This window comes from Salmo salar, chromosome ssa09 (assembly GCF_905237065.1).
Source record: "Salmo salar chromosome ssa09, Ssal_v3.1, whole genome shotgun sequence".
NCBI classification, from domain to species: domain Eukaryota; kingdom Metazoa; phylum Chordata; class Actinopteri; order Salmoniformes; family Salmonidae; genus Salmo; species Salmo salar.
In genome coordinates this window covers 68,178,730-68,206,350 of record NC_059450.1, presented here as the reverse complement: position 1 = coordinate 68,206,350, position 27,621 = coordinate 68,178,730, and the positions used below count along the sequence as shown (strand labels likewise).

General features: G+C 44.7%; 1 protein-coding gene across 4 annotated transcripts; it reads right to left on the bottom strand.

Moving 5' to 3' along the window:
- Positions 1-12,479: 12,479 nt before the first annotated feature.
- Positions 12,480-24,540, bottom strand: LOC106611784 (protocadherin-10). 4 transcript variants are annotated; one of them, XM_014212364.2, is made up of 5 exons: positions 21,505-24,540; positions 20,421-20,479; positions 19,940-20,046; positions 15,551-15,931; positions 12,480-13,865 (listed from the first exon to the last, which is right to left on the bottom strand). In XM_014212364.2, exons 1-5 carry the CDS (start codon positions 24,004-24,006, stop codon positions 13,846-13,848), a joined length of 3,069 nt encoding a protein of 1,022 aa, XP_014067839.1. In that variant the 5' UTR covers positions 24,007-24,540; the 3' UTR covers positions 12,480-13,845. The 4 variants fall into 4 exon arrangements, with proteins under 4 accessions (XP_014067839.1, XP_014067840.1, XP_014067838.1 ...); XM_014212365.2 differs by having other exon boundaries at positions 15,555-15,931; positions 21,670-24,540; XM_014212363.2 differs by having other exon boundaries at positions 15,555-15,931; positions 21,505-24,539.
- Between the last annotated feature and the right edge of the window lie 3,081 nt (positions 24,541-27,621).

Here is a 27,621-nt window from a genome sequence, read left to right as displayed (position 1 = left end):
AAGGCCGGAGCCTTCCTCTGCGCCGGTGTCCAGTCCCGCTCCAAGGCCGTAGCCTTCCTCTGCGCCGGTGTCCAGTCCAGACACGGCGTCCAGTCCCGCTCCAAGGCCGGAGCCTTCCTCTGCGCCGGTGCCCAGTCCAGGCATGGCGTCCAACCCAGCTCCATGGCCGGAGCCCTCCTCTGTGCCGGTGCCCAGTCCGGGCGCTGCGTCCAGCCCAACTCCATGGCCGGATCCGTGGTCTGGGCGGGGCCTACGACCTGCACCGGAGCCGCCACCGACACTAGTCACCCCCCTACCCTCCCTATTTGGTTTCAGGTTTTGTGGCCAGAGTCCGCACCTTTGGGGGGATGGGTACTGTCACACCCTGACCATAGAGAGCCCTTGGTTCTCTATGGTGTTTAGGTCAGAGCGTGACTAGGGGGGTGTTCTAGTCATTTTATTTCTATGTTGGTGAGTTGTATGGTTCCCAATTGGAGGCAGCTGGTAATCGTTGCCTCTAATTGGGGATCATATTTAGGAAGCCCTTTCTCCCACCTGCTTTGTGGGATATTGTTTCAGTTAGTGCCTATGTGCGCGCTGTACTTCATGTTTGTTGGATGTTTTGTTGTTTTTGTTTCACTGTGAATTAAAATTATGTGGAACTCAACTCACGCTGCACCTTGGTCCGCTCTGTACGACGATCGTGACAATATGGCTATAGGTGGGGATTGAATTACATAGATAATTTTACTGAGAGACTAACGAGCGAGTTAAATTCCATTCAGAGAACAACGTGGTAAAATAACTGTTCCCTTTTTCGAGTGTGAGCAAGTACTACTGTCCAAAACTTTTATTAACTTACTTCAACCATCCTCCAACTTATATCCTTTTATTATCATTCATTTCCTTCATTTTGGACTTCACATTTGAACCTATCCAGAAGACAGAAAAGACAGTAATAGTGGAGAAGACAAGGAGTCTAAAGACAGAGAATTAGACTTTCAAAACAACCACAATCCCCTCAGGCCAGTATTCAATATTTCACCAAGGAATCAGACTGCTGGGTTTTCTCTTCCTCTTTTCTTGTTCTCCTCATCTCATCCACTCTCTCCCTGTCATTTTGTTGAACCATGTCCCCACACAGTCTCTCTCTTAATTTCAATTCCATTTCAATTTAAGGGGCTTCATTGGGATGGGAAATATATGTTTAAATTGCCAAAGCAAGTGAAATAGATAATACACAAAAGTGAAATAAAAGCCCAAAAAATGTACAATAAACATTACACTCACAAAAGTTTCAAAAGAATAAAGGCATTTCAAATGTCATATTATGTACAGTTAAAGTCGGAGGTTTACATACACCTTAGCCAAATACATTTAAACTCAGTTTTTCACAATTCCTGACATTTAATCCTAGTAAAAATGCCCTGTTTTAGGTCAGTTAGGATCCCCACTTTATTTTAAGAATGTGAAATGTCAGAACAATAGTGGAGAGAAAGACTTATTTCAGCTATTATTTCTTTCGTCGCATTACCAGTGGGTCAAAAGTTTACATACACTCAATTAGTATTTTGTGGCATTGCATTTAAATTGTTTAACTTGGGTCAAACATTTCGGGTAACCTTCCACAAGCTTCCCACAATAAGTTGGGTGAATTTTGGCCCATTCCTCCTGACAGAGCTGGTGTAACTGAGTCAGGTTTATAGACCTCCTTGCTCACACACACATTTTTAGTTCTCCCCACAAATGTTCTATAGGATTGAGGTCAGGGCTTTGTGATGGCCACTCCAAAACCTTGACTTTGTTGTCCTTACGTCATTTTGCCACAACTTTGGAAGTATGCTTGGGGTCATTGTCTATTTGGAAGACGCATTTGTGACCAAGCTTTACCTTCCTGACTGATGTCTTGAGATGTTGCTTCAATATATCCACATCATTTTCTTTCCTCACGATGCCATCTATTTTGTGAAGAGCACCAGTCCCTCCTGCAGCAAAGCATCCCCACAACATGATGCTGCCACTACCGTGCTTCACGGTTGGAATGGTGTTCTTCGGCTTGCAAGCCTCCCCCATTTTCCTCCAAACATAACGATGGTCATTATGCCCAAACAGTTAAAAAAAATTCATCACACCAGAGGACATTTCTCAAAAAAGTACGATCTTTGTCCCCATGTGCAGTTGCAAACCGTAGTCTTTTTTTATGGCAGTTTTGGAGCAGTGGCTTCTTCCTTGCTGAGTGGCCTTTCAGGTTATGTCGATATAAGACTCGTTTTACTGTTGATATAGATACTTTTGTACCTGTTTCCTCCAGCATCTTCACAAGGTCCTTTGCTGTTGTTCTGGGATTGATTTGCACTTTTTGCACCAAAGTACTTTCATCTCTAGGAGACAGAACGTGTCTCCTTCCTGAGCACTATGACGGCTGCGTGGTCCCATGGTGTTTATACTTGCTTACTATTGTTTATACAGATGAACGTGGTACCTTCTGACATTTGGAAACTGCTCCCAAGGATGAACCAAACTTGTGGAGGTCTACCATTTTTTTTCTGAGGTCTTAGCTGATTTCTTTTGATTTTCCCATGATGTCAAGCAAAGAGACACTGAGTTTGAAGGTAGGTCTTGAAATACATCCACAGGTACACCTCCAATTGACTCAGATTATGTCAATTAGCCTATCAGTAGCTTCTAAAACCATGACATCATTTTCTGGAATTTTCCAAGCTGTTTAAAGGCACAGTCAACTTAGTGTATGTAAACTTCTGACCCACTGCAATTGTGATACAGTGAATTATAAGTGAAATAATCTGTCTGTAAACAATTGCTGGAAAAAAAACAAGATATTTGTGGAATGGTTGAAAAACAAGTTTTAATGACCTAAGTGTATGTAAACTTCCAATTTCAACTGTATATCTACAGTGTTGTAATGATGTTAAAATAGTTAATGTACAAAAGGGAAAATAAAGAAATGTAAATATAGGTTGTATTTACAATGGGGTTTGTTCTTCACCAGTTGCCCTTTTCTTGTGGCAACAGGTCACACATCTTGTTGATGTGATTGCACACTGTGGTATATCACCCAGTAGATATGGCAGTTTCAAAATTGGGTTTCTCTCGATATGGGAGATTATCAAAATGGGATTTGTTTTAGAATTCTTTATGGGTCTGTATAATCTGAGGGACATTTATGTCTCTAATATGGTGATAAATAAAGCAGGAGGTTAAAATTGAGGCTCAGTTTCCTTCTCTTAAGAATCAGGTCTGCCTTTCTCAATAGCAAGGCAATGCTCACTGAGTCTGTACTACACATAGTCAAAGATGTCCTTAATTTTGGGTCAGTCACAGTGGTCAGGTATTCTGCCACTGTGTACTCTCTGTTTAGGGCCAAATAGCATTCTAGTTTGCTCTGTTTTTTTTGTAATTTCTTTCCAATTTCCAATGTGTCAAGTAATTATCTTTTATATATCTCATGATTTGGTTGGGTCTAACTGTGTTGCTGTCCTGGGGCTCTGTGGGGTCTGTTCATGTTTGTGAAAACAGATCCCCAGGACCAGCTTGCTTAGGATTCTCTTCTCCGGGTTCATTTTTCTGTAGGTGACGGTTTTGTTATGGAAGGTTTGGGAACGCTTCCTTTTAAGTGATTAGTAGAATTTAAGGTCTCTTTTCTGGATTTTGATAATTAGTGGGTGTTGGCCTAATTCTGCTCTGCTTGCATTATTTGGTGTTTTACGTTGTACAGAGAGGATATTTTTGCAGAATTCTGCATGCAGAGTCTCAAATTGGTGATTGTCCCATTTAGTTAATTCTTGGCTGGTGAGTGGACCCCAGACCTTACTTCCATAAAGGGCAATGGGTTCTATAACTGATTCAATTATTTTTTGCCAGATCCTAATTGGTATGTAAAATTTTATGTTCCTTTTGATGGAATAGAAGGCCCTTCTTGCCTTGTCTCTCAGATCGTTCACAGCTTTGTGGAGGTTACCTGTGGCGCTGATGTTTAGGCCGAGCCTGTATAGTTTTTTGTGTGCTCTAGGGCAACGGTGTCTAGATGGAATTTGTATTCATGGTCCTGGCAACTGGACCTTTTTTGGAACACCATTATTTTTGTCTTACTGAGATTTACTGTCAGGGCCCAGGTCTGGCAGTATATGTGCAGAAGATCTAGGTGCTGCTGTAGGCCCTCCTTGGTTGTGGACAGAAGCACCTGATCATCAGCAAACAGTAGACATTTGACTGTTCTAGTGCCCTCGCCAATTCGTTGATATATATGTTGAAGCCAGTTGTAGCTCCATCTTGGGTGCAATGATCAAATTTCCGCACTGACTGACTGTGTGGAGGCTCATTGATTTAAAGTTACATTAGCCAAAAAAATAATTAATATTTTTCTTTCACATTTATTTAACCAGGTAGGCCAGTTGAAACAAGTTCTCATTTACAACTGCGACATGGCCAAGATAAAGCAAAGCAGTGCGACACAAACAACAACACAGAGTTACACATGGAATAAACAAACGTACTGTCAATAACACAATAGAAAGATCGATATACAGTGTGCAAATGAGGTAAGATTAGGGAGGTAAGGCAATAAATAGGCCGTAGTGGCGAAGTAATTACAATTTAGCAATTAAATAGTGGGTTGATAGATTTCCAGAAGATGAATGTGTGTAACGGCTTCAGTAGTCGGGTAGGAGGAATGAGGCGCAGGAAGCAGCGAACACAGGGAGTGGTGTTTTTAATCACACAGGATAAACAAAAGTTCCCAACCATAGGGAATAAAATACAAAATAGACGACCAGGTAAAGCCGACGAACAACACTTCGTCAATGCACACAAATTAATCCCGCACAAACAACAGACGGGCCAGCTGAACTAAATACCCCCTCTAATAGCTAATTGGCCACAGGTGCCCAAAACCAAAAAAAGGGAAAACCAAAAAGGGATCGGTAGTAGCTAATAGGCCGGTGACGACGACCGCCGAGCGCCACCCGAGCAGGAGGGGGCGCCACCGTCGGTGGGAATCGTGACAATGTGCAAGTAGAGACTGGGGTGCAAAGGAGCATAAAATAAAAAATAACAATATGGGGATGAGGTAATTGGGTGGGATATTTACAGATGGTCTGTGTACAGGTGCAATGATCGTAAGCTGCTTGGAGAGCTGATGCTTGAAGTTAGTGAGGGAGATATAAGACTCCAGCTTCAGTGATTTTTGCAATTCGTTCCAGTCATTGGCAGCAGAGAACTGGAAGGAAAGGCGGCCAAAGGGGGAGTTGGATTTGGGGGTGACCAGTGAAATATACCTGCTGGAGCGCGTGCTATGGGCAGGTGCTGCTATGGTCGGTAGGATCGGTAGGATAGTCCGTTTTACGAGGGTATGTTTGGCAGCATGAGTGAAGGATGATTTGTTAAGAAATAATAAGCCGATTCTAGATTTAATTTTGGATTGGAGATGCTTAATGTGAGTCTGGATGGAGAGTTTATATTCTAACCAGACACCTAGGTATTTGTAGTTGTCCACATATTCTAAGTCAGAACCGTCCAGAGTAGTCATGCTAGACAGGCGGGCGGGTGCGGGCAGCGATCGGTTGAGAATGCATTTAGTTTTACTTGCATTTAAAAGCAGTTGGAAGCCACGGAAGGAGTGTTGTATGGCATTGAAACTCGTCTGGAGGTTTGTAACAGTGTCCAAAGAAGGGCAAGAAGTATACAGAATGTTGTTGTCTATGTAGAGGTGAATCAGAGAATCACCAGCAGCAAGAGCGACATCATTGATATAGACAGAGAAAATAGTCGGCCTGAGAATTGAACCCTGTGGCACCCCCATAGAGACTGCCAGAGGTCCAGAAAACAGGCCCTCCAATTTGACACACTGAACTCTATCTGAGAAATAGTTGGTGAACCAGGTGAGGCAGTCATTTGAGAAACCCTGGCTGTTGAGTTGGCCGATAAGAATGCGATGATTGACAGAGTCGAAAGCCTTGGCCAGGTCGATGAAGACGGCTGCACAGTATTGTCTTTTATTGATGGAGGTTATGATATCGTTTAGGACCTTGAGCGTGGCTGAGGTGCACCCATGATCTGCTCGGAAACCAGATTGCATAGCGGAGAAGGTACGGTGGGATTCGAAGTGGTCGGTGATCTGTTTGTTAACTTTGCTTGATTGCATATATCCTGCTGTTATGTTCAGGACCTTGCCGCAAGGGCGGGGGGCATGATTGTGGACTACAGGAAAAGGAGGACCGAGCACGCCCCCATTCTCATCGACGGGGCTGTAGTGGCGCAGGTTGAGAGCTTCAAGTTCCTTGGTGTCCACATCAACAACAAACTAGAATGGTCCAAACACACCAAGACAGTCGTGAAGAGGGCACGACAAAGCCTATTACCCCTCAGGAATCTAAAAAGTTTTGGCATGGGTCCTGAGATCCTCAAAAGGTTCTACAGCTGCAACATTGAGAGCATCCTGACTGGTTGCATCACTGCCTGGTACGGCAATTGCTCGGCCGCAAGGCACTACATTTGCTCGGCCGCAAGGCACTACAGAGGGTAGCCCTGCCTGCCATCCAGGACCTCTACACCAGGCAGTGTCAGAGGAAGGCCCTAAAAAACTGTCAAAGACCCCAGCCACCCCAGTCATAGACTGTTCTCTCTACTACCGCATGGCAAGTGGTACCAGAGTGCCAGGTCTAGGACCAAAAGGCTTCTCAACAGTTTTTAACCCCAAGCCATAAGACTCCTGAACAGGTAATCAAATTGCTACCCGGACTATTTGCATTGTGTGCCCCGCCCCCCCCCATCTCCCCCCAACCCCTTTTTTTACGCTGCTGCTGCTACTCTCTGTTTATCATATATGCATAGTCACTTTAACTATACATTCATGTACATACTACCTCAATTGGGCTGACCAACCAGTGCTCCCGCACATTGGCTAACCGGGCTATCTGCATTGTGTCCCGCCACCCACCACCCGCCAACCCCTCTTTACGCTACTGCTACTCTCTGTTCATCATATATGCAAAGTTACTTTAATCATATCTACATGTACATACTACCTCAATCAGCCTGACTAACCGGTGTCTGTATATAGCCTCGCTACTGAATATAGCCTGTCATTTGACTGTTGTTTTATTTCTTTACTTACCTATTGTTTACCTAATACCTTTTTTGCACAATTGGTTAGAGCCTATAAGTAAGCATTTCACTGTAAGGTCTACACCTGTTGTATTCGGCGCACGTGACAAATACACTGATTTGATTTGGGGTGGGCAGAAGGGGCATAGGCAATGGTCTCTCTCTCTCTTTATCTCTCTTTCTGTTTTTCTCTCTCCCACTCTCTCACCCACTCTCTCACTCCCTACCTCCTTCTTTCTCTCTGTTTCTCACTCTCTAACTCTAACTCCATCTCTCGCTAACTCTCCCTACCTCCTCTCTCTCTCTCTTTCTCTTGCTTGCTCCCTCTCTCTCTGTCTCTCTCTTGCTCCCTCTCTCTTTTTCTTGCCCTCTCTCTCTGTTTCTCTTGCTCTCTCTGTCTGTCTCTCTCTCTCTTTCGCTCCCTCTCTCTCTCTTTCTGACTGACTCAGACTAGATGATAATGTACAGACATATAGTCGTAATAAGCGGGGGGGGGGGTAGGAGACAATGAGACGATGATACACAGTAAAAGTTTTCTGTGTTGGTTTGTCTCTTCAGTAGTGGGGTTGACATTAACCAGCCCCTATCCCTGGACTCTGTCCCCGGCCTCAGGGCACCCCTGATGGAGCCAGGGTAGGGGCATGCTGAGACAGAGAGGGGTCAGAGGGGCCTGGTGGGGGGCCTGGTCGAGGCCTGGAGAGGGGCAGTGACGGGGCTAATGGTCTGTAGATCCACATAGCTGGAGGCTGTTCTGTGGTCAAAACAGATCCTATGTTGATAGCTGTCTCCCCTAGCTGTGTGTGTGTGTGTGTGTGTGTGTGTGTGTGTGTGTGTGTGTGTGTGTGTGTGTGTGTGTGTGTGTGTGTGTGTGCATTCCATTGTCCTGCTGTCTGTTGCGAGTGAGAAAGCAGCGGGCTGTGTAGATATATCAGGAGGTATATGGAAAACTATACAGGGTTCATTTTATTTTCTAATTAATGTCTATTTTTAGAAGCATGTGATGAAGGGTACAGAGTTCACAGTAGAAGGTGAAATAATTTTCAACAGCAAGACTGGGCCTCTCTGTTCAACAGTTTGTTATCTAACCTTTTCTTCCCCTGCAGGATTTTCAAAAAGCCCACCACCCCTGGGAATTACGGCTTCCAAACTCCTCCACGCCACTGCATACCGATCCTACTCCTTTTATCCCTGTCTCAGCACCTCATCAGTCCCACCATGACCCGACCCAACTCCCGACAGGTCCCTAATGGCCCCCACCCACCACACACCCACCCCACCTCCTCACACTCTGCCTCACCCCCTCTCCCCTGACAGAAGACAGAGCGCTATCTCGCCGTCACGCCAGAAGAGCCGGGGCCTTCAAAAAACATCTCCCAGTGGAGGGGAGCACAATGAGATTGTGAACAACACCTTGAGAGAGAGAGAGAGAGAGACAGAGAGAGGGAAGCAGAGACAGAGAAAGAGAAAAAGAGGGAGAAAGACCACCACCCTCCTCTTTTCTCCTTGTCCGTCACCTCCTGCCATGCTGTCTCCTGCCGCAAAATACGGCACTTCTAAGAGGAGAAATGGAGTGACGACACCTATGACAGACTAAAAGGTTTTAGATAAGGGAGAGGAAGTAGAGATAGAAGAAGAAAGGCCCTGAACATGTGTTTTGTTCTGTGGGGATATCTGTTGGGATCAGGCTGTTACTACCTTCAATAGCTGGTGATGAGAGAACGAAAACGTTGAAGGTAAACGTGTATCAGAGTAACTGTTCTTACAAGTTAAAGTTATTACATCTTCGTAAATGCTGATCCATAGTTTTGTTGTATTTCTACTAATTCAAAAACAGTTGGTTGTGTTTGCTCTTGGTAGACTAAAGCGGGGTAACTCTGACCAAAAAAATTAACACTTTAAACCCCAGTGAATACCTCTAATCAACCTTCAGTTAACGTGGAGGCCACTGTTCACAGTCATCATTTCTTTTATTTCTCCAGCATTGATGAACGGGGGTTTGAGAGCTAGCTATTGTGTTGAGTCCTTTGGTCCGTGTGTGAAAACTGGAGCACTCCAACATAAAAGTTAACACTCTCTAATCCTCTCTGACTTTGTGGAATAAATTACTTTGAAACTCACTATTGGTTAATAAGGCATGCCCCGGGAATATAAAAGCATGTCAGTTTCTCTCTCCTCTCTCTCTATTTATCTCTCTCTCTCTTGCTCCACTCTCTCTCTCTCTCTCTGTCTGTCTCCCTGCCTCTTTCTCACTGTCGCTCTGCCATTCCCCCTTGCACTCTCTTTCTTGCGCTTTCTCTCTCTTTTTTCTCTCTGTTTCTCTCTCTTGCTCACTCTTTCCCTTTCTAAGTCTTCTGTCTTGTTTTGGGAATTGTAAGTAATTTATTTTTGTTCTTAAATTATCTTTCATTATACTCTAATGGTTTTCTCATTTGAAAACTCGTGTGCATAACCACACGTGGATAATAAAACTTTTGGAATATGAAAGAGATGAACATGAGTGAGCAAGGTCAAATATAATGGGTTCCAATTAGGAAGAAAGGAGATATGATTATACCGCATTTGTTCTCTTCAAAGTTTCCTTCTAAATCTAAACAGAGCAGATAGTTCTGCCCTCATTAAGCTGAAATAAAGGCTTGTCAAAAGTCCGATTGAAACTCATTTCATTTATATTTGTTCTTCTAAATGTAGATTTCCAATTGTGACTTAAAATGAAAATGAATATGAATCCAATAAATATTGTCTCACTATTTTGTGCATGTTATGTTTTTGATGTGGAGTACGAGCCAAAGATTAATATAAATTTGAATACCTCGTTTATCAGGTTTGAACACCTCTGGTGAAAAACATCAATGAATATTCAAATATGTGAGATTAGAACGGATTACACGTAATTATGTCTCTCGTTTAGACTGTGCTATTGGTTAATCACCATCTGTAGGGACTTTTCCACCTTGTTTATGTCTCGTTTCTGCCAATTCAGAAAGATTAAACACGCACCATATGATTTAAGACATCCATTCCCTCTTTAGTACTTATCCTGTGTGAAATGAATAGATTATAAAAGAATGTCAACTTTTGAGATGAGGTTTAAGAGAGGAAACACAACAGACCGACAGATGACTGAAAGCAGCGTGTGGCCACAGCCTGTTAGTTAAAATGCACTACAAACGTCTAGGAACAACAATGGCTCAGCCGCAAACAATGTTCCCTCAACAACAACAAAACATCACTGAGACAATTTCAGGTCTGCTGAGCGCAAACTTGAATGTTGTGAAAATTCTATTGCAACTTCCGGCACGCATTTACTGTGAACACTGAGGCTGTGCCCGCTTTATTTTACAGTTTTAGACAGTGGTCAACTAGGCTATTGTGGCTATTTGATCATAATGTAGGCCTACCAGAGTGGCCTACCATCAAAAACAATGGAGAAAATGGATCACATAACATTTTACCATGGAAATAGCTGTTCTCTCATTCAGCCTACAGTAGCAGCCAATGTGTGGTGTTCAATGTAATGTAGGCCGACATTCTGAGACTTGACATGAACATGTTAATCCACTTGTCCTTCAGACAAGGAAAATGTTGTGTTGTTTGATGCAAGAAACCCCTTTACAAAATAAAATGTACCATTATTCCCATTATTACAGAAAATCAGACAAATTATGCTACCCTCTGCCTATTGGCTACTTAGCTTATTCAAGCCTGTCTCAAAATACAACACTGTCCCTTTAAGACAAAAAAAAAGCTCTTTACCTGACTCACTTTTCAAAGATGTCTAGAAATGCAGACATTTTGTGCTCTTGTTGGAAGCAATCACTCCTGCATTGCTTACTACAAATTATCTATAACTGGACTAATCAAAATTTCCACAGTAAAGGGCAACGTTGATAGTGTTAATTAACTAAGGGGGGGAAATCTAGAAAGTTGAGTGAAGTTCAATCTCGTGCTTCTCTTCGTGCGCTGTGAAGTGGTAGGCCACACAGGCACACAGAACAGGACTGCCGAGTGCTGAAGAGCATAACGTGTAAAAATCGCCTGTCCTCGGTTGCAACACTCACTATCCACTTCCAAACTGCCGCTGGAAGGAATGTCAGCACAATGACTGTTTGTCGGGAGTTTAATGAAATGGGTTTCCGTGGTCGAGCAGCCGCACACAAGCCTAAGATCACCATGCGCAACGCCAAACGTCGGCTTGTGTGGTGTAAAACTCGCCGCCATTGGACTCCGGAGCAGTGGAAACGCGTTCCCTGAAGTGATGAATGATGCTTCACCATCTGGCAGTCAGACTGGGTTTGACGGATGCCAGAAGAACGCTACTTGCTTCAATGCATAGTGCCAACTAAGGCCCCTTAGTTCCAGTGAAGGGAAATCTTAACGCTACAGCATACAATGACAATCTAGATTATTAGCGCTTCCAACTTTGTGGCAACAGTTTGGGGAAGGCCTTTTCCTGTTTCAGCATGTCAATGCCCCCTTGCACAAAGCGAGGTCCATACAGAAATGGTTTGTCGAGATCGGTGTGGAAGAACTTGACTGGCCTGCACAGAGCCCTGACCTCAAACCCATCGAACACCTTTGGGATGAATTGGAACGTCGACTGCAAGCCAGGCCTTATCGCCCAACATCAGTGCCCAACCTCACAAATCCTCCTGTGGCTGAATGGAAGCAATTCCCCGCAGCAATGTTCCAACATCTAGTGGAAAGCCTTCCCAGGAGAGTGGAGGCTGTTATAGCAGCTAAGGGGTAACACATATTTTCTATGATTTCTCTGTAGCAGTTGTCAAAGCGTTGAACTCCACTGAAATCCAATGAACATTGTGTCCAACTGAAAAGTGTGATTTTCCAGAACTGCAGCCTGTACTCTGGGGCGGCAGGTAGCCTAGTGGTTAGAGCGTTGGACAAGGTAAAAATCTGTCGTTCCGCCCCTGAACAAGGCAGTTAACCCACTGTTCCTAGGCCGTCATTGAAAATAAGACTTTGTTCTTAACTTAATTGCCTAGTTAAATAAAGGTCAAATAAAACATTTAAATAATAAAAGTGCATCTGGAGTTTCATCCTTCCTCCATTCAGACTCTGTGAAAATTATAACATGTCCTCACCGTGCATCAGTCACTAGAACGAACACATCACCAGCGGGGTGCATGTAAAATCAAGAGAAATAGAGAATGTGAAAACAACTTTAACGTTTCCTATAAAACAGGTGACACTTTACAGAGTAAAATATGAATTGAAGTTATCTAACGACACTGACACACAATGAATGTACATCGGGACTACTGTAGATGTTATCATATCCGCCATTTCCTCTGCTGTGATTGGACGTTGTGCATGTATTTCTATACCCAAGTCATAGAAAATCAACCACATGAGACAGACCGTACATTTCTCATTTTTCGGTTTATTGTTGGCATTATGGTGTGTTTGTGTGTAAGACTGTGTGTATGTGTGTATATTAGATTTTACACTGCATGTGTACAACACCTTTCATTATTTGGCCACTTTTTGTTTTGTTCTTTTTAATTGACCCTTTTTTGGTTACAATAACACAGAATTACCATGGAATTCAATCTAAATTATTACCACTTTTTTATTTATAGACATGAATTTCAACTTTCAATATCCAAAGGTGAAAAATTAAATAATCAAACTGGATGAAAACTTGGTTTCACATGAAAGATAAGGCTATTCTGTTTTCATGGTAAGAACGCCACCAACCTGTAAGATCCTCCCAAGCCTTCTACAGCACTTTAAGCAGCGTATGGACCTCTGTCTACACACAATAAAAAACCGACCGAATAGATAGCATACCTTCAGAAAAAGTATATATTGATAGATTTATATAGATTTATATTCATTTTGAAGCTTTTTAATAGAGTACAGTTAACACTTCTCACACATTATATAAACTACTGAACAGCTTAGAATTCAAAGGCAAAGCCCGTCACTGTCCAGACTCACTATGTTGTGAAAAAAGCAAAAGCAGAACTAAAAAAAAAATCACAATCTTTCCTTATAAAGTTGAAGTACTGTAGATCTGAGGAGAAGACACCTGACCACACAAACTGAATAGAAAAACAGTCAAGTCTAAAACAGTGGTATTGCATTTAAAATGCACAAAGATCTCCTGTACAACTGGCTTCTGCTGTGAGTATAAACATCTAAAGGGCTCAGTGACGTCGTTGTTCCGTTTCCTGTTTTTTTTGTTTGTTCTTTTTTCTGTTTTTTTTCTCTTCTTCTTAAAAGATGTACATTAGTGCTGTAAACAGGCACACGCAGATCAGAGAGGAGAGATCCTCGTCCTCCTCCATCTCCTCCCTCGTCCTCCTCCTCCTCCTCCCTCGTCCTCCTCTGTCCTTGTTCTCCTCCTCCCTCGTTCCACTCCTCCTCCTCCCTCGTTCTCCTCCCCCTCTATTAGTTCTGTTTTCAACTCTGTCTCAGTCCTGCTGAGAGCGGTGGGGTCCTCGTGTAGAGCCGTCTGTCTGTCCGTCTCTTAACCGTGTCCCTCTGTCCGTCCCCACCACTTCCAACCCCTCCAGAGTCCCATAGATAGTAATATCCAAGGCCGGCAGTGTTCCAATAGAATTCCGGAGGGAATGTTGTCCACAGAGTTCCGTGTTCCGTAGGAGGAATGTCAGTCAGACGTGGTACAGCTAAGGAAATGGAACTTGATGCTCTATTTAGTTTTTGTCGTTTTGACTGATTGTGCAAAGTCATGCAGTCTCTGGTATGTCCACGCGAAAGGAGCTAGCAAACCCTTTTCCTCGCTGCAAGCAGAGAACACATGCTGATTAGGGGTCAAGTTTGTCTGCTGAGAGAGAATGGATTACAGACAGTGCATCTACAGCTACCTTCATTTATTTACTCAGTGTTGTAAGACAGTCAAGGAAACAAGGTTAGGAAGATTAGGAAGCCCTTTCATTCGTTCTCTTGTAGAATCATTTCAATCCGCTCAGTGAAATCACTCATGGATAATGCGTGGGAATATGGGTCTGCGTCTCTGAATATATTGCACGCCCAATTTATTTAGGATAGCAACAATGAGTCTTAACTCAAAATGGGCCACGGCCGGACATAGGAACAAATGGAGCTACCCCGCCCCCCGCACCCCTTTCCCCCTCCCCATGACAGCTCAACAATCCCCCAGCTAGCAGCGGCTCTATGTCATCTCTGTTTGATTAGGGTAATGACCGACCCGGTATCCGCCACAGGGCCCCGCCTGGGCCGCCGTCTCTGGCTACAAGGGGCTCTGTGTGTCCGGATTACTTTATCAGATTAGAGAAAGACACAGCCTCTTAGTATCATGAGACAATCCCCCCTATTCCCACCTGTTATCCCCTTACCAGACCCCCTATTCCCACCCGTTATCCCCTTACCAGACCCCCTAACAGACATCCCCTAAACAAGGAATGCCTTGTGGTGATTAACTCCACGACCATGTTTAGTCGACGAGACAGAGAGGAGGAGGAGGGGGTTTAGACAGAGAGGAAGGTACCATCTTTATCTTTACGGAGTCTCTACCTCATCTGTATTCATCAGAGGTAGTGCTTTGATACAAATATAAATGCTGGTATGACTGTCAAATGTTTTGCCTTTTGCCGCATGCCGCGGCTGTGTAAAGCGGTGGTAGGTGAGAGAGCGACTCCAGCAGTTTGAACATTTTGAGTGTGTTGTGTCGGGAGATAAAAGAAACGGGGAACACTTAAGGCGGCGCTTGACAAAATTATAATTAAGCATTATCACCAAATTGCAGTGATGAGTATGCTTCTCTTTCTGCCCTTTCAAAAGGGAGTTTCGAGACAGAAATTCCTTATGGAAATATGCCTCTTCTTCCATCTGCTTTCCTCAATTATCTAAAACGGTTTTAATCCTAGGAGCTAGAGCAATACCATCAGATGAATACGAACGAGAGGGTAATCTCTTAGCCTCTATTCTTTTAAACAGATTAAAAACACTCCTTTTTTTTCCATTCCCTTTCTGAGCGAGGGAAGCAGCTTGTACGCGAACACATCCATCTCGCCCTTAATGAGACAGAGCTATACATCATGTCAACGTCTCAGCGATGTCAAAGCTCTCTTATGGATTCCAAACTGTACTCTAATTGATCATGGCACATTACATTCAAAAGGCACATAGATGGGGCTGCTGGTGGTGGAAGGAGGGAGTGAATTGATATAGAAGACTGTGACGGAGGATAAGATCGTCACAGATAGAGAGAGTGATAATGAAGATGTGTGAAAGGAAGAGAGTTAGTTCAAGTCTGACAAGGGGGGGTGAATTAGACGGGTCAGCGGACATGAAAGAATTTCATGGCACTTCGAGCCAATGGGGGAACAAGGTAATTGGATTATTTTTTTTTTGTATTGTTCAAGTCAATCGTCAGATCAGGGTCGGTTGGTTGAGAGAGTAGAGCGGGTTAGCTACAGAGCTGCCGTGCAAATCGGATACTCACTCACATAGGCAGGTTTGTAAGGCGCTCGCGTGCTAGACAGAAGCGCCTCAAACTCTCTCCTCTCTAGCGTGGCTTGGTTGGCGTGGGTGGCATGGTGGTGGCTGAGGTGGAGGTGGTTTTTGTGGTGGTTTTGGTAGTGGTTTTGGTAGAGGTGGCTGAGGGGCGTCTCTTTGCCAAAGGTAGAGAATGACTTATCGCCCGTTTGCTCTTGGCTTTCAAATACCTCAGTGTCGGGCACGGAGTCCATGCCTGGCACGTGCAGGTTGCTGCGGTAGTCTGCCGCCTGGCGCCCGTCGGAGGGCACGAAGGAGGGCATCCAGCAGCGGTCGGAGTGGCCCAGAGCCTTGCACTCCTCTGTGCAGTTAGAGAAGAGATCAGCGCCTGGGAAGTGAGGGAGGAGAGAAGAAGAGGGGGGAAGGAGGGAGAGAGGAGAGCTAGTGGTCATAAAAGCACACTTCGTTCATGTTCAAACAAGGTAAAAAAGAAGCAGGAGAAACAAGCGCACACGCACACACACAAACACGAGCTGCTGTGTGTGTGTGCGCGCATGCAGACTCAGATCTCTTATTCCTCGTCACATGGTTCTCTCTTTCACCATATGAGATCAAAGCCAGCCCCCATCTAATGAAACAGCAGTGTACGTGGTGAGAGATAAACTCTCAGCCTCGCTGCACAGCAAAAACACCCTAGGAAGCCCAGCATGCACAGGGAAAGGTCAGAAGGTCTTTCTACCCGCGTCTTTCCACCGATACACTAGAGAGATTCAAGCAAAAACAGCCCTTTGTGAAAACCAACCAAGACTTCTAAAATACACAGTGAAGTTGTACATGCAATACACCATACTACACTCTCAGAGCTTATTGTGACCAAGGTATTGGTTCATGGAAACCGCGGGCTCAAAATCATTGGATTACCTCGGTTATTCACATCCTTTCAAACTGGCCATGCAATTACATCAAATGAATGATTGCAAGATCAACAACTGCTGAGTCCATCAGCATTCTGTCAAAAAGGAAGTTCATTCTGAGGTCATTCCTCATGAATGTGCAAGTGAGCCCGTGAATAACAAATCAAATCAATGTATGATTCAATTCGGATAAATACTAATATTTTGGGATTAAGCAAAACCAGGGTTTTTCCAAACTTAATATGTATCAGTCGTAGTCCATGGTTCAGTCTACGTGTTTAAGTCAAACATACTGTAAGTCCTTTGTTGTGTGTGTCTGAGTAAAACCCAAACTGCTCACCAACAGTATCCTCAGATAATCCTATGACATAGACTGATTAGGCTTCAGACTGCTGTGTTTGTGTGTATGTGTGTGTGGGTGTGTTTCCACGGGTCAGCATAGGGAGAATTTGCTGTTACAAAGCGGATTAATTTCGCTCGGCGTCGCTAACCTCTTGGGGAAAATGCCGAGGCTCCTAACGAGAGAGTTTGTTATTAAATATTAACAAACATCCATAAATACACCATCACGTTGAGTGTCAGCACAGAACGTTAAGTTTGTCCTATGGCATTATGTATCTACTAATAGAGACTCCATACGCAATAGATCAATGAGTGGTTTCGGTAACACTTCATTTGGATAGTCCATCTGTAGATGCTCTACAGACTATCAGTAACATTTCAAATAACTATCTACTAACCCTTATCCTAACCCTAACCCTTATTCTAAACCTAACCCTAATCCTAACCTTAGCCAGAAGTTGCTTATCAACAGATAGTATGACCACCTGTAGAGCATCTACAGATGGACTATCCAGACTCTCCAAATAGTGTGGCTGTGTTTTCTACCATATATTTACCCCTCATTTCAACAAGTGGTACCTGCACTTCTTTAGATATTCACCAAAGCAATGAGACAATAACCTATGACCCTGGATACTGAATATATTTCCATCTCCAACATTCACACGACGAGGCTTTTGAATATGAATCTCTTTTGCATTTTAAATAGGGCCCATGCCCTGGCATTTAGAGTCTGGAGAAGTGATAAGGCACACACACACACACTCCGAGGGAAACGTCTCCGCTACAAAGCCAGAACAAGACTTTTTGATATTTCTTGACATTTTAGGAAATGAGGTGTATCTTCAGAAGAAAAAACTACGAAAGGAAAAACACCACTGTGTATTGAATTGACCTGTCCTCATAAAGCTGAAGGTTTATTAAAAGATGTGAATGAATATCCACATTAATTCTGGGCCGTGGTACTTTAACGATTTTACCGATCAAACATGAGAAAAGAATTACAGCCCCAGTCGAAGGCTATATAGTACATCAGTCTGACTTTAATATGCACTGAAAGCACTGTGTCAACACGTCTCTCCCTTATTCAGAGAGAGAGAGAGAGAGAGAGAGAGAGAGAGAGAGAGAGAGAGAGTTAAGATTGTTCAAGGGAGAGAGAGACTGTCTGTAAATGCACTGACCCCCTACTTTATTGTGTACGTCTCCATCTTCTGATTCTGCATGGCTCTCGAGCAGGGCAAACAGCAGTCTTGATAATAACCTTCATTTGGTAATTGGTATGCAGAGGTCTGAAAATGAATTACTGATCAGCGAGCTGTTACCACAGCGATAACGTGAACCGCAGGCCTAAGGAGGGATTCGCCACGGCAACTGGGGGAATGGGGAGGGGGAAAGATGGAGAGGGGGATAGTGAGGTGGGAAGGAATGCCAATTCCAAAGTTCCAAAACAGTATGGTGACAATGTATCCATAATAACAGTCTATATAAGATAAGCTATGTCATCTCTGATACCAGAATAGTACTCCACTTAGTCCATCCAATATCAACAAACCTTTATTCAACTGAATGATCACCATTTTCAATGACAATCACAGTGCTATAGTTACCCTATGGTTCACCCTGTCCTCATTAAATTTGGGAATGTTTCACGGAAAATAAAACATGTAATTAAGAAAAACCGTGAGGTTTCGACATGTCAGCAAACTCAATTATCACTTATCAAATAAGCGCAGTGATTGCCAAGTGTTGTGCAAGCAGACGATGCTAAGCCGCGCTATCAATTATCCTAATCAAACAAAGACTAAATGCACAGCAATTAATCTCTTTAAAGACATTAAGCTCTCCGATAATTCCATAACAAAGCAACAGTAGCCTATTGCCATACAAGGATACTCAAAGTCAAAAGCAAAAGACAGCAAAGTCCACTCAATACCACACCATGGAGTCAACACTTAGCATTAGGAGCTTGGTCAAGCCCTACATGAAGTAAAGAAGGGTTCTCTGAATAAGGAAGTATAGCTCCTGTAGTCTCTGTATTGAAGAAGCTAATACTAGCCTGTAGCATCTAATATGGCTAAAACGTATGTAGACGTCAACCACCTAAATAAATACCTTTTGGTTGAACATCAAAGGTGTTCAATCTGAGAAGTGACTTTATAAAGAAGTCCAAGCTAACCAGATACAATTTTAAAAGAAAAGTAGGCTAAATAAAACAGGATGCTTCCTTAAAACGTCTGTGTATATCCACTGGCTTACAATAGTGGCATTAATGGCTCATTTCGCATGATGTGGGTTCACCCTCGGGGCTGACCATGTTGCTATTCAAAAAACCATGGGCATTGACACACACACACACACACACACACACACACACACACACACACAACACGCGGCTGGACCAAAGCAATCGCACGGATTAATGAAAAGATAACGGAATTCATAGCTGAGAAGACCAATTGTAAAAACCCGGAATGTGATCCTTTAGGTAGAGCAGATAAAAGCTGACGGGCAATCAGGAATGCGGTCAGTGCGGTGGTAGGGGCCTAGGGCGGGCGTCAGCACCCAGCGCAGTCAATTAATGAATCGTTTGTTTGTCTGCGGCCGCAACCTATTTGGTCCCGTTCCCACACCACACCGCACCGTCCAATGACAAGCCAACCGGTCCTCGTTGTGAATTCCGTCACGTTTCTGCCATGTGGTCCCTAGCAGCGGGCCCACCCTCATTAACGACCTTGCATTTTTACTAACAACAGGCTTAAATTCAGCATAACGTCATTGTCTCAAAACATGAACGAGATTGAGCTACAGCCAGGAGAGCGAATTCACATTCACAGGACGACTAAAATATACGAATAACAGCCCACTGTTATAGTTGTCTAAACCAAAATAGTTAGAAAAACACTATAGGCAATATTTTATAAGTCCTAAGCGCATTTTCAATATTTGAGATGGAGAGAATGAGTATGACACGACTAGTCAGGAACTCCGAAAGCAGCCGATATTCGTGCAGCGCACAGTGAGTGAGTCGCTTACAGTGGTGATAGCAGAGAAACCGCAGCCACCGGAGCTGGATGACGAGAAAGCAACAAGCCGCACAATCAGCCAAGAACTGAAAAGGGGACGGTGGTGGATGAACTTACCCGTAGAGTGACCTCGATTGGTGGCGTCATGGTCACTGTCGCCCTGTTCGCTGTCACCGTGACCACTGTCTTTAGAGCTAACGAGATCCGCTTCTTGGAAAGCCGAACTGGGCACAGAATAGGGGAAGAATAAAGAACATTGAAGACTGAAGTGTATTGAAGATAGTGGTAGGCCTCATTTATTTTCAAACGTATGTAAAAAAAATAAACAAATAAAAAGTTGGCAAAAAAAATGAAGCAATGTCAATATCACAGTCTTCATCATCATCATGCATTCATTATCCTGCACTTCATTATCATCATCATTGATGGTGAGTGTATTCACAGGTGGGCAGCGCCAGAAAGACAACCATTCCTAGGTGTTGAGTCTTGTTGGCATGCTTGTGGTTTGTAGAGTCCCTCCCCTCTGGCATTGAATGGCCACAACACTCTCAATCACATCACCCGCAGGCCACCAGGTGTGCGTGCTCGTGCTCCTTACCTGTTCACACGCCGAGGTCTGTCCACCAGGTAACTGAGTTCGGCTCGCTGATGTTTGGTCTGAAAGAGATAGGCGGGACATTCCTGTGTTTGGGACGTGGTGGTATTTGATCATCGAAACAGGATGTTCATGAGAACACAAAATAACAACAATTAAATCTGGTAAAGGGAAAGGGGGATACCTAGTCAATTGTACAACTGAATGCATTCAACTGAAATGCGTCTTCCGCATTTAACCCAACCCCTCTAAATCAAAGAGGAATATATATATATATATTGGCCTATATTTTGAGAGGTGGCGTTTTAGGCCTCCTAACCGAGAGCATAGATAGATATACCTACTGCCAGGGAGAAAATGAAGTGGTGCACCTATTCAGGCTAGCGCAACTATAGACTGATCTTTGTTTCAGTGCGACTCAGCACGATCGTGACTGGTGTGCGTAATGTGTGTGTTCTCACAGGGGACATGGTCATTGCGCAGACAACAGTAACACACACACACACACACACACACACACACACACACACACACACACACACACACACACACACACACACACACACACACACACACACACACCTTCAAGGCGCCCATATATTAGCCTCATTTATGCTTATCTTATTCCAAATCCAGCCTACTTCAAAACCACTTCTGAGCAAAACATAAACATGCAATCATGACTATTGCAATGATAATCTATCTCCCGCAGGACTGCCGACCGCAACATGTCAGCAACTAGCAATCATGTTCGGTTGAATTGCCGTTCCGGAAATTAATGGCAGGATATGCAGGATTATGTGTCATGGAAAATAACAAACATATTTGTAGAGGACTCTGTTTAAACAATGGGGTGATGCAACATACAGGAAGTTATCGTCAATTTTAGGGATGCTTAATTAATTAAATTCCCTGGCAATGCGTGATGCATCTTATTTTTGATTACATTTTTATCTACATACTAATTGCAGCAGTGAGAATGTTTTGAAACAAGCATGTTTGCGGTTATCTCAACCTATATGCATTAAACTGATAGCAATTACACGCTGTGGGTTTTTGGGGTTCGAAGGTATGAGAGGACTCTTACCTCGCTTGATAAAATGCTGCCGTTTGATATGATGTCAGGCTGCTGGTCAGTGTACCCTGTCACTATGGCCCCGCACGGGTTGTGTTCCGTGTCTGTGCTCCTAGATGGGCTACACGGCTTTAGGAACATGAGGTCGGTTTTGGCAGACTCCGGTGTCAGACATACCTGGTAGCAATAGTTCTGGTTTTGGTGGTGAGAGCCGAAGCTCCCGGACTCTTCCACGGGCACTTGGGCTGTACCGGCCCCGGTGACGTTGGCGCTCTGCACCAGCATGATATCAGACTTGCTGAGCTTTTTCTTGCGGGCTCGCGCATGCCTGCTGCAGCATGTGGCGCACCCAAGGCAACAATCACTGGTGAGGCACGTGTAGATATTTAGCTTTTTGTCCTTCTGGCAGCGCACGGCCAGCACGATCATAGCCAGGAGGAAGATGAAGGAGACAGAGCCCAAGGCGATGATGAGGATGAGGGTAAGGTCCAGAGTGGTCTCCTTGGACTTGGCGGTGCCCCTCTCCCGGTGGTCCTCCACCACGCTGTCCACCAGCACCACGAACACACTGGCGGTGGAGGAGAGGGGTGGCTGGCCGTGGTCCCTCACCTCTATCAACAGGTCATACATCTGGTTCGGGTCCCGCTTGGTTGAGACGCGCCGGGCAGTGCGCAGCTCTCCTGTCCTCCAGTCCATACGGAACATGCCGTTCTCGTTCCCCCGCTGGATGCTGTAGGAGAGCCGTGCGTTCTCGCCGTCATCTGCGTCCATGGCGACGATACGGGTCACCAGGTAGCCAGGCTCGGCGGAGCGGGGCAGCGGCTCTCTCGCAGTGCCATTTTTACCCAGAGGAGCAATGACTGAGGGAGGGTTGTCATTCTGGTCTACGATGATCACTTTGACCGTGGCGTTCGAGGAGAGCTCGGGGCTACCTGCATCTTTCGCCTGAACCATGAAAGTGAAGTCTTTAAGCTGCTCGTAATCGAATGATCTGAGTGCGTAAAGGTAGCCAGTTTCCTCGTTGATTGACACATATGTTTTCACAGACATACCCTGAATATCACAATCCATTATGGAGTAACTAATTAGAGCGTTCTGTCCAACGTCTGGGTCCAAAGCTGTCACAGCGTGGATATAAGCACCTGGCACATTATTTTCAGTCACATAAACATCATATATGGGCTGCGTAAACGTTGGCGCATTGTCATTTTCATCCGACACTTGCACTTTGATTGATTTACTGGTTGCGAGGGAAGGGGTCCCTGTATCCTTGGCAACTACAGTCACTGAATAAGAGTCAGCATTCTCCCTATTTAGAGGTCCGTCTGTTACAATGGTGAAATAGTTCCTAAAGGAGGGTTTGAGTTTGAACGGGACATCACCGAGGATTTCAACATGAATCTTTCCGTTTTCCTCAGCATCTTTGTCCGTCACGCTCAGCAGGGCTATAACGGTACCTGGGGCTGCCCTCTCGCTCACCGACTCAGTCACGGTGCTAAAGGTGATATCAGGAGCATTATCATTTACGTCTGTCACTTTCACCAGAACTTTACAGTGTGCAGCCACTGCATTGGGTCCAAGATCTTTCGCCTGAACGAATATTTGATATAAGCTGCTCTCCTCAAAATCCACCTCGCCGCACACCTCGATTCGTCCAGTGCGCGCATCTATGGCGAACAGATCCTTGACGCGGCTGGATATGTGGTTGCTGAATGAATACACTATCTCCCCGTTCTGCCCCTCGTCCAAGTCGGTGGCGTTCAGTTGGATAACGAGGGTCCCCACCGGTGCGTTTTCCTGAAGGCTCACCGAATACACCGGCTGGTCAAACACGGGCACGTTGTCGTTAGAATCCAGCACTTTGACCACCAGCAGAGCAGTGCCTGTCCGTGGAGGCTGCCCCCCGTCCACAGCAGTTAGCACGTACCTGTGGGCCGCCTGCTGCTCCCTGTCCAGCGGCTTCTCCAGCACCAGCTCTGCGAATTTGTTCCCGTCGGTCTGCGTCTGCACATCCAGGTAGAAGTAGTTATTGGTGGTGATGTCGTATGTGCGCAGCGCGTTGGAGCCCACGTCCGGATCGAATGCACTCTCAAGAGGGAACCGGGTACCAGGGGTAGCGCTCTCTGAAATCTCCACCGTGATGTCGGTCTCGGGGAAGCTGGGCGGATTGTCATTGATATCCACGACCTCTATCTCCACGCGGAACAGCTCAAGTGGGTTCTCCAGAAACACTTCAAGGTGTAATAGGCAGCTGGCACTCTGCTTGCAGATCTGCTCCCGGTCAATTCTTTCGTTGACGAACAGAATCCCGTTCTCCATGTTCACTTCCAGGTACGGCGTCCGCGAGCTAGGCACCACCTGGAAGCGCCGCGAGGCGATTTTGGTCATGTCCAGTCCAAGGTCCTCGGCAATATTCCCTACGAACGTGCCGTGATCCGCCTCCTCCGGCACAGAGTAGCGTATCTGCGAGACCACTCCATTTGTAATACACAGAAGAAGGAATAGCACAATCATCGCCAAAGAACAAGTGTACTTTGGAAAAAAATCTCTATCCTTTTTTATTTAACGCGTCAATTCCCATTACCATTAGTCCAAGGAAAGTCCCCAAAATGTATAAGGCTTTGGGAGAAAAAAATGTGTATTTTAGTAGTCCCGTCAACCGTGGACCATCTTGTTTGTGATGGTTAATGCAGGTCTGATTACACCCTAAAGCCTGTCTTCACTGCCAAATCAACAAGCTCTGGGCTACTTCAGATGCGTCCGTTTATGGCAGCAGTGCACATTCCAATGATGCGGAGTGCTATTTAAGTGATGAGGAGATTACTCTAAATGCATATATCAATTTTAAAACATCATAATCCGTACCATGCACGTAATCGATGCATTTTGTCATGAGCTTTTTCTAATTATGCCTATTCTCAAACAGCCACTGTTGTCTGACTTTCTCTCTCTCTCTCTCTCTCTCCGTTGATATCTGCTCCCTATAGCGCACACACTGCTGCGGTCTCCTCTCCGACAACTGAATGCTGTTCACTCAACTATTCGCTTTTTCCGCAGCGCACCTACTCTACCAGCCAACGGGATCTTCGGGCACCAGCAGAGCTCACTCCTTATTGGACGTTTGGGACGTCTGTTAACAGTGGACAGCGCTCTCTGTGATGTGACGCTCCCCGCCTAGTTGCTGGATCGAGCTGAATACCTAACGAGGAAGATACATTTGAAAGAGGGGAGGAGGGTTGGGGTTTTATTGTTTTTAACAAAACCACAACACACCATTTCTTGTTTTTTTTTTAGGAATACGGAACACAATAGTTAATTAGATGCTTGTCATTGATTGATGTGTAGACTATTTGTTTGAGGATAATGTATGGACATGCAAGATGAATAGGCCAGATATGAGTCAATCACGTATATTCTGATGAGGCTTGTACGCACCACAGTGTGAGTATTCCTCATGCAGCCAACAACCTCTGCGCCTACTCTTTTTTTAAACTGCGCTCACACGAAACAGGGATACTTGTTTGCAATATTTCTGAGCCTCTATCGACACAAGGTGTAAACCACAGACCTTACGCGTCCCCTAGCGGCCAAGAGAGAAACATCAAACACAGTTCACCGGTTCAAATCTCGCCTAGTATGACATAGGTTACACATATCTTAGTTTCCTTTTTGTGTGTTGTTTCCTTTGTTACGATGTGCTGATAAAGCTGGATGGAAAAGATCCCACATCCGCGGAGCTGTACGTGACGTCAGACAGTACCAAAACGCACATTCACAGGCAAGACATACAAAGAAAGTGATTCATACACAAGACAAATATATTGTAACTTAAGTGGATTCTGGCCTGGAATAGTGCACATGCTTTATCTAAAGTGTAGTGCATTATTAGATGATCAATGTAGGAATTCTATTGAAATCTAATTTAATTTAATGAAGAAAAAAAAAGAACAAGGCTGTATAGATGCTAATGCTATATGTACACTGGCCTGGATGGACTGAATGGAGTGCTATGTCTGAGATCTAACTTTAGAGTGCCCATTGTGGTGAGTGGTACACTGATGACGCATCACATATTGTGAGGCATTGGTTACTATTCTGGATGTACTTTTACTTCTAATGGAATAAAATGGATTCATCCCAATACTCTTACACAACAGCCGTTTCCTCTGTGTTTTTATTTGCTATCACTGATTTGAAAGGACTTGATAGATTGCTGGCAGTCTATGGGGGTCTCTCTCTCTCTCTCTCTCTCTCCCTGTCTCTCTCTCTCTCTCTCTCTCTGTCTCTCTCTCTCTCTCTCTCTCTCTCTCTCTGTCTCATATAAAGCCCTCATAAATATGTCATATAAAAGTATTCCTTGCCTGGTCCTCAGAGGTCTGTGTTTCTAAGGATTGTACTGAAAAACAGCCAATGAGTTGGTCAGTGTTTGGAGTGGGGTAAAGTCGCCCCTGGACACTGATCTGAGCTCATTTTTGTATTTCTCCCTGCTATGTTTTAAAGTTAGGAATGTGGCACGGTAAGCTGATCTTAGATCTGTGCCTGTGGGCTGATTCCACCCAGAGCCAAGTGTTCAGTAGGCATGGACTGATGAACACAGGTGATAAGAGGGGACCCTGTTCAGGCTGCCAGAGACCAAGAGCTCCCCCTAGTGAGCAATGACGCCACTACACCCTTTCTCCCCCCTTTGCACTTCTTCCTCATCCTCGTTGATCCAAAAAGGGGACATTTCAGATTTCCTGCATGGGCTCCAGCAAAGGAATGTACCACACAATTGCCAAAGCAATTGCCAATTGCAAATCATAATATGCCACAGGAGGGTCAATATCAGTTGCATCCAAGAGGAGATTTTCTCCTAAAATCAAGTCACATCAAACCAGGAGAGTCTATCTGACGAGCTGCATTACTGTAGACTCTCATAGCCAGGGGAGAGTGCTACAAGTGTGTGTGTTTGGGGGGGAGCATGAATATTTTAGGACATTTACTGATTGGAATATTACTCTGATTATCTCTTCCTCTCTCTCTGTTCATAGGAATGGAAGGCAAAGCCTCTCTCCTCAAACAGTGTTTTATGGCCGGAAAATAACCTCAGCTGTGTTGTCAATGGCTCCTGTTCAATGTTGAGGATGTACTACTTTAACAGCATGTGGCTTTCTACCTTTGAAGAAATAGCTTGCTGACAGTGAGGTGATTGCTGCCTTTCTCAACAGATATCCACTCCACTGATATTCATTGACTTGCTTTCTTCATTGGCTGTGTAAGACACAATACAGAACAATGGCTTTCTTACTGCCACTAGTTTCTATGGAACCATTGTTTGTGCAGTAGCTGAGCCGTGCTCAATCCACCACTCCCTACAGACTAGAACACACAACACAATCCACCACTCCCTACAGACTAGAACATACAACCCAATCCACCACTCCCTACAGACTAGAACATACAACACAATCCACCACTCCCTACAGACTAGAACATACAACACAATCCACCACTCCCTACAGACTAGAACATACAACACAATCCACCACTCCCTACAGACTAGAACATACAACACAATCCACCACTCCCTACAGACTAGAACATACAACACAATCCACCACTCCCTACAGACTAGAACATACAACACAATCCAACACTCCCTACAGACTAGAACATACAACACAATCCACCACTCCCTACAGACTAGAACATACAACACAATCCACCACTCCCTACAGACTAGAACATACAACACAATCCACCACTCCCTACAGACTAGAACATACAACACAATCCACCACTCCCTACAGACTAGAACATACAACACAATCCACCACTCCCTACAGACTAGAACATACAACACAATCCACCACTCCCTACAGGCTACAAGATATGCTGTACAACCAGAGAACCAGGATGGAGGAGAGCTGCATGTGGTTTCAATGTTTGATGGTCACATGTGTCAGCTTCACTCACTGCCTGCCTGTCCTGCTCCCCTCGTTTCATACTGAGGCCCCCCAGGGGCTCAAGGCCCATATTGGTTTCACACTGCCTGCCTGTCCTGCTCCCCTCGTTTCATACTGAGGCCTCTCTCTCTCTCTCTCCCCCAGGGGCTAAAGGCCCATATTGGTTTCACACTGCCTGCCTGTC

Bases quoted from the DNA above. Each gene is read 5' to 3' on its own strand.
- LOC106611784 (XM_014212363.2), bottom strand. From the start codon at position 24,006: ATGATTGTGCTATTCCTTCTTCTGTGTATTACAAATGGAGTGGTCTCG. The intron at 15,932-19,939 runs GTAAGTTCATCC...CTCACTTCCCAG, and splicing joins CAATCGAGGTCACTCTACGG to GCGCTGATCTCTTCTCTAAC. The intron at 13,866-15,554 runs GTGAGTGAGTAT...CTCTGCTTGCAG, and splicing joins CGCCTTACAAACCTGCCTAT to CGAGGAAAAGGGTTTGCTAG.